The sequence below is a fragment of the Nylanderia fulva genome, unplaced genomic scaffold, assembly GCF_048542155.1.
Source record: "Nylanderia fulva isolate GAGA-0341 unplaced genomic scaffold, ASM4854215v1 Scaffold311, whole genome shotgun sequence".
Lineage (NCBI taxonomy): Eukaryota > Metazoa > Arthropoda > Insecta > Hymenoptera > Formicidae > Nylanderia > Nylanderia fulva.
This window is the reverse complement of record NW_028190381.1, coordinates 37629-45097: the sequence shown is the minus strand read 5'-3', so window position 1 is coordinate 45097 and position 7469 is coordinate 37629. Positions and strand designations below refer to the sequence as shown.

The window sequence follows — 7469 nt, the reverse complement described above, 5'->3', positions numbered from 1 at the left end:
AGATCGTCTAAACGACACAAGCGAGTCGCATGTTATCAGCGTCGCTACAAAAATTGTGCAGAATATTTCACTGTGAACAACCCTTATTTTGCCGACATGGATATGCCTTCACCATCGGTGTCATGCAAAACACAATCATCTGATTATGATTCGGACCAAGAAATAGAGAAGATAGATATGAGAGAACCGTCACCACCACCATCGTCGTCATCGTCATCATCATCAGATTACTACTCGCAGCCTATTTATTTTGCTTGATTAAATAGGTGTACAATATATGCAAAGAGTATAGCAGTGTTTATGAGATAAGTTTTATCACGCGTGAAAGAGAGGATTGTAGTGAATGTGTCGAGACATATTTTCACGAGGTGTAAACAGAACAATAATCAACTGCTGCAGTGGCTGCTCTTTTATGACCGATCATCTTTCTTTCTGAGATAAGTTTGATCGCATGTGAAGCACAAAGGGCTGAACGAGATATATATTGAGGACCTATGCGCTCTCAAATCATCCAGTCCAGGGTTTGACAGCACCCTGACCAGTCCGTGAAAAAAGTTTAGTGGCTATACTTATTTACGGAAGTGCGGAAAAAATTCGTTGACTTGTATCATAATTGTGCAAACGTGTGTTGAAAAAAATGGAAAAAGACATTGTGATCGACGTTTCTGATGACGAGATAGAGGTCATCACGATTTCCGACAGCGACAGCGACAGCGACTGCCGAGATGTACGACCCTGTGTACGACAGGGAGGCCAATATCGTCCTGGACGATATAGAAGAAATGGAGGTTAATGTACCCATCGTTGAAGAAGACGATGGCGGTGATGAAGAAGAAGAATTGGAAGAACCACTGCACGACGATGGGTACGACAGTGAAAATGATGTTCGCGAGGCGTACCACTCGCGTACGTTAGATGTACAGACCATCGCAACCCTCGACGAAGAAACATGGGTATGCGTTATAACAGCATACGTCTCACCAGGAGGGTCAGTGAGAATCTGCATTCCTTGTTTTATGAGAAACAGGGAAAGATTCGCGGCAACCACACTAATGCACAGGCACGTGACGATGCGGTACAGAGATGTACCGCATCTTTATTGCATCGATTGTTTGGAAAGAGTGTTCGTACTCTTCCTGGCCAACTTGTGCCCAATCTGTCAAGGCTGTAAGTATATATATATATATATGTCAAAATATATATATAAATAGTATAATAATTTATTATATTTCTATGTGCAGATGCCGAGGCACAGTCTGACAGCGATGGTTAACGCGACTCCCTCTCTCGCAGTCGCAGCAGGCCCGCTGGCTCTCTCTCTCGCCGCTACCTTGAGCCGCCGGCTCTCTCTCGCCGCTGAATCCAGGCGTGAATCCCAAGCCGCCGTACCTCTCTCGCCTCCAACGGCCTTTTTTATATATATTTTTATATATTTTTATATATCTTGCATAATTTTATATATTATTTATATGTTTATTTTATATAATTTTTATTTCATATATCTTTTTTATATTTGTATCTTTTTATAATTTTGTAAATTTTATATTATAATAATTACACGTTCACGCACACACACACACACACACACACACACACACATACAAATGTAAATTTACACATATTTTATAGATTAAAAACTATTATTATCAAATAAGTGTATTTATTTTAGATTAAAATGTCTTCCTTACATCTTGTTCCCTTTTAAATTATAAGTAAATATAAAGAAATTATTAAAAATTATCTTTAAAAGCTAACAATCCAAAATTTTAGGAATATATATCTCTTTTAGAAAATATAACATTTCTTTCCGAACTTGCCTTCATTACTGACATGACTAATCAACTTAGGCTTCTCAATTTAAAGCTGCAAAAACCAACTCAAAATATTTCCCAATTAGTTAGTCATGTTGATTCTTTCCGAAGCAAATTACAGTTATTTAAATCTGATTTAAATAACAACATTTTTCATTATTTTCCTTCTTGCCAGATTCTTTTCGAAGAACACGGCAGTAGCTGTAATTTCAAAGAAAATATTCATTTCGTAGATTCTGTTATAGAAGAATTCGATACGCGTTTCACCTGCTTCGAAAAACTTCGAACAGAATTAATTCTTTTCGAGAATCCTCTTACAGCGCCAATCGCAGAACAGCAGATTAATTTACGGGATGAATTATGTGACCTACAAAATGATATTTCTCTGAAAACGGTTCAAGAAACCGGTGCAGAATTTTATAACGTTTTATCAAAATCAACCTACCCCAAGCTTCGAGATTTCGGACTCCGAATTTATTCTATGTTCGGATCCACATATTTATGTAAGACTTCTTTCTCGAAAATGAAGTTTATTAAAAATGAAAAACGTTCTTGTTTAAGCAACAATTCTTTACCGCGTCTTATGCGTCTTGCTACGTGCAATATGCAGATCGACGTTCCTGCTGTCGCTTGTAAAAAAGCCTGAAAGTCGTGAATCTGAATGTGAGTATTTTTTATTTCACTTAATATTTAAAATTCTGCTTCTTTTAAATTAATTAAAGCTATTAAAAGGTCGTCTCAGTCATCAGTGGATTAGGCCTAACGGGGAAACCACTTAAAAAAAAACGCGTCGGTAATATAGTACCCCCTGGGTGATGTGGAAAGCTATTAAAAATATGTATGCGAGGTCCGGTAACACGATACGGTCGCGAGTCGCGAGGTGACACGATCCTGAGCCTCGCGCGGCTCGTAGGCTGCGCGCGGGACGTCGAGGTAAGGGAAGAGCGCTGGGCAGAGTCAATTGAAAATCGGGCGAAATGTGCATTTCTTGCCGAGCTCTGCATTAAGGGATGCAGAATGGGAGAATTATTCGGATGATGACTTCGAAGAATGGATAGGGGATGACGAATGGGACGGTAAGAATAAAATTTATAATATTGTATATTTTTAAATGAATAATTGTTATGTTTACGTTCCAATAATGGTTCCAGATATGTGTGATTGGGATTGGGACCCATATTTAAGAGACGATGACGGCGATTTATATGATTGGGGTCTGGTGTGGCTGTTCGAGCCAGATCCTGTACCTGTGTATGAAAATTGGGACGGTAAGAATAAAATTTATAATATTGTATTATATATTTAAATTAATAATTGTTATATTTTTAAATTAATAATTGTTATGTTTACAGATAAACCATACGTTCCAATAATGGTTTCAGAGATGTTCGATTGGGACGCATTTTTAAGAGGCGACGACGAGGCCGACCTGCTCGATTGGGGTCTGGTGCAGCTTTTCACTCTACCAGACCCGTACGATGTTAGGCCTCAGCCTACACCGCTGCCACACCGCCGCCGTCACCGCCGCCATAACCGCCGCAATCACCGCCACAATCACCTTCGCAATCACCGTCGCCACCCCAATCGTCCATGATGTAAATTATTTTATTTTTTATTTTTTATTTATATCCTTATTTTTATATTTTTATATTTTTATATTTTTTAATTTTGTATTTTACATATATTATTTTTTATTTTTATATTTTCACACACACAGTAGAGAGGGTTTGGAGTCAATAAATACCGCGGAAGTGACGACCCGTGGGGTCCTTATCTCTACTGTAACACATGCACAAGTACACGCACGCACACACACGCACATACACATACACATGAGGTGTAAATCCGACCGGCAACCTCCACGTGGTACACCTTGGGTAACACCAATGCCGGCAGTAATGTAAAAATTATGAATAAAATATATTTATTATACAAAAATATTTATTATTTAAAAAAAATGTTTCCCTCCTTCGATATCCTTATAGAAAAATAAGCGGTAATGTATAAAAAAAATAAGTGTATAAAAAAATAAGTATAAAAATTAATGAATAAAATATATATTTATTCAACAAAAATATTTAATAATTTAAAAAAAATGTTTCCCTCCTTCGCATCTCTCTCTCGCGTCTTAATTCGCCGTCTCTCTCTTGCCGCAGGCCCGAGCCGCCGAATCTTTCTCTCTCGCCGCCACATCCGTTTTCTTTCTCGCGCGCTGTCTCTTTCTTTTCTAGTAGTTGTTCTCTCGCAAAGTATGTAACGGGTGGCACGCAAATAAAGTACACCATAATATACATATAAGTATTTATTTGTCTTATATTTAATACATAATTATATATAAAGTTTTATTACATATTAAAAACTAAAGCCATCAGCTCGCAATCGACAAGTTGGTGCATGTTGAAGGCGTTGCTAGCGCGTATCGCATTTGACAATTCTCTCGCATTCGTTACAGTGGATGCAATATTGGAGAATTGCGTATATTTAATATCGACCGTTGCGATGAGCCTCGTCAATCGATCGAACATTATTTCGATGCATGAATCGAGCTCGAACATACGACGTAACGTCGATTTGATCATCATCATGCGCACGTCCGCTGATTCGAGACTTATGAGTTTGGTGTTGTTTATCTTGTGAAATCGCACTGTTAGCGGCCCGACACTTATGAAATTATACACATTGTTGTTGGGAGAGTCATTGTTCAGATAATTTTGAATAGCGTGACGTTGCTCGTAGAGTCCTTTCCACGTTTCGAGAGATAGTACTAGCTGTTTTCCTCGATGATCTCCTATGGCGATCTCCACGTAACTCGGTGGATCCACTCTGATGCCGATTTCGAGAAATTTGAATTCCGTGGTCGTCAATGCGTATCGTCTTCCTAGTATACGAACCGCACGAGACTCCAGCAAAACGCTGTAAAATTAGGAAAAAGAAATTAAAACTAAATTAGGAAAAAAGAAATTATAACTCGTAAAAAAATATAAAAATAGAAAATAGAAAGTTATACTTACTCGTCGCATTTCTTCTCGCACGTTTCATCACGTCTCGGCATGTAGTAATTCATGCTGCTGCTTTTTTTGGTGCAGAATATTTTTCTCGAGGGTATTAAAAAGTGAACCACCAGTCAGAACAGTCGACGAAAGACTGATCGTATAAAAGTACTAATAATCGAGTAACACTTATTTTTAAAATATTAGAAGAAGGGGTAAATCGAATTCCTAGAAATATATATCTGGAGGGGGAATAAAGAGAAATATTTAAAAGTAGTGGGGATAAAAAATTAAATATTAGGAGAAAGGAATTCTTAGAAATATATATCTGGAAAGGAACAAAGAGAAATATTTAAAATATTAGGAGAAGGGGTAAAACAAATTCTTAGAAATATATATCTGGTGAGGGAGAGAAATAACAAAGAAAATAGTATGTAAACAATATGTTTATTCAAAAAACGGATGATCGTCGGATCCAAGCCTGGATTCTGCGGCCGACCACCAATTAAATAATTTAAATACATTTTGTAACGCGCAATTTTTTACATGTTTATTACACCGTAGAGTATATGTGGGATCTAACTTATTTAATGCAGGTACATCTTCATATATGGCATCCAAGGTCTCAATGGTGAAACCGCTGCTCGCATCGTCCATTATTTCGGCCAGCCATTCTCGCTTTTCGAGTCCTTTTACATACACGAGAAAGGACTCTTCATCGTCTTCTTGCTCATTTATGCCAACGATAGCTGCCGTAATCAAGCGCTGAGCCATGCCGTATGGAACATTTCCATCCTCCCATTGTAAGCTGTGATGATGTTGAGTTAGCCACGAGGCCTGACGCCTTTCCGACTTTATAAGCATGCTCCATGGCACAGGGCATGCGAAGAAATAGTGCGACAGGATATATCCTCTTCTCAGGATTGCCGCTTCCTTTACAATAAATCGTTTATTCAGGATAAATCCTTGCAGATCGACAAACGTTGGTGCAGACATGATCTTTTCGATGTGAGTCAGTCGAGAAGTATTACGATACTCTTCAGACATCTCACATAATCTTGATTATGTATCCTCTTCCCCCTCTTTCACACGCGTATTTGTGTAAACATTTTTTAGGTGATTTTGCGCACAACGTTGGTCAACGGGTTGTACTGGATCACACGATCGTGTATAATGAGGCAGTACGCAGTGATATTATTAGGCACGTTTTCCTTACACTCAAATTCCAATCTCACATCCACCGTTGCGCTCTTGATCGATTCGTTTTGTCGAGAACAATCGATAATCACAAACGGACCGTTTTGTAAAAACCGTGTGATGGTGAGATTGGGCTCGAGGTATTCGTATCCGTAATAGTTCTTGCAGAAACGTGTGTAGGTGTCGTACAGAATTGACCATCTGTTTTTATCAAAATCCAGATTCATGTCGTCGTACGGATAACTTTCCGAGTTCAGAAAGAGTTTCACGTTGGTTAATTTACAGTCGTCGAATCGACTGATATCCTCGGACATGGCATTTTTACGCCCTGTCTGCAGAGCAAAAATTACATATCGCGGCTTCTCCAGTTGAGTCGCGGTCTTAATGGCCCACGAATGCTTGGTCGTACGCTGCAATAGCGGAAATTTGTATAGATCCCACGAGCGGAAACCCATGCTGAGGTAACGTCCGCTTTCCAGAGCACGCAGCATCGACAGCTTCTTAATCTCGCTCAACAACACGTGTGGCATTCGCCATTGTATCTTGAATATGTTGATCACAGGCTCCAGTGCAGAATTTCCATACAGGCAATTATTGTTGTTGCGCGATCGTATTAAGATCAACTCATGACGCGCATTAATCACTACTCGTTTGTAGTCATCACAAAATCCCAGCAACATGTAGAGCGGTACGCAGAAATTGAAGTGTCCACTCGCAGAAATCGGATCACTCCAGCCAGCGTTACTCATAACCATGCTTCTATCGAATGATATCGTTACATAGTTTTTGAGCAAACTTGTTATTCCTACATTTCTATTGCGATCAATCTCCACACCATCGAGCTCATAGCGAATTTCGTCAAACATGAATGCGACACAATTATTTCCCAGTGTCACATTGGATCCCTCAATTGGATGGTTTATCTTTAGTTCTCCCTCGATATATAAAAAACTCTCGTACGGCAATGTATACAAATCCTGTTGTTGTATGGGTATTCTTATCTCATCGCTGTGTCCAAATGTTGTGTTGGCAAACGGGTTGTATGTGTGAGTCTCAATCTTGACGATGCGATCGTCAAAGACTGGCTCTTCCTCGATGTTGAGAATCGCAGTCATGGTTCAGATGGCACGCACCGCAAATCCCAAAGATTGTAAAAACGCAACGTTTGACGAGGTGAGTCTCTTCTTCGTGGTTGATTTGATATTAGCGAATGATGTTGCTGCTAGCCTGATTGTGTTCTTCGTGTCTTTTTTTAACACGAGCATCCCGTCGCACGAGGTGTTGCTGTCGCCCGCCGTCGTACGTGCAATCTAACTGTTATTTCTTCGCCTCGAAGATCGAGCAATCGTCCCTTCTGGTCGACAACGCGTAACACTAAATCAGTAATGCTCCGTACGAAGACCGGCAGGTAAATGATCTGCGCCGGCGTTTCCGATATCTTATATCCAGGTGGTACTCTCGGTGAAAATTC

General features: G+C 39.5%; 2 protein-coding genes across 2 annotated transcripts; both read right to left on the bottom strand.

Moving 5' to 3' along the window:
* Window positions 1-4156: 4156 nt before the first annotated feature.
* LOC146722448 (uncharacterized) lies at window positions 4157-5848 on the bottom strand. Its single transcript, XM_085484768.1, has 2 exons — window positions 5385-5848; window positions 4157-4724 (listed from the first exon to the last, which is right to left on the bottom strand). The coding sequence occupies exons 1-2, from the start codon at window positions 5846-5848 to the stop codon at window positions 4157-4159; spliced, it is 1032 nt and encodes a 343-aa protein (XP_085340894.1).
* A 65-nt stretch (window positions 5849-5913) lies between these two features.
* Window positions 5914-7113, bottom strand: LOC146722447 (uncharacterized). Its single transcript, XM_085484767.1, has 2 exons — window positions 6559-7113; window positions 5914-6330 (listed from the first exon to the last, which is right to left on the bottom strand). The coding sequence occupies exons 1-2, from the start codon at window positions 7111-7113 to the stop codon at window positions 5914-5916; spliced, it is 972 nt and encodes a 323-aa protein (XP_085340893.1).
* Between the last annotated feature and the right edge of the window lie 356 nt (window positions 7114-7469).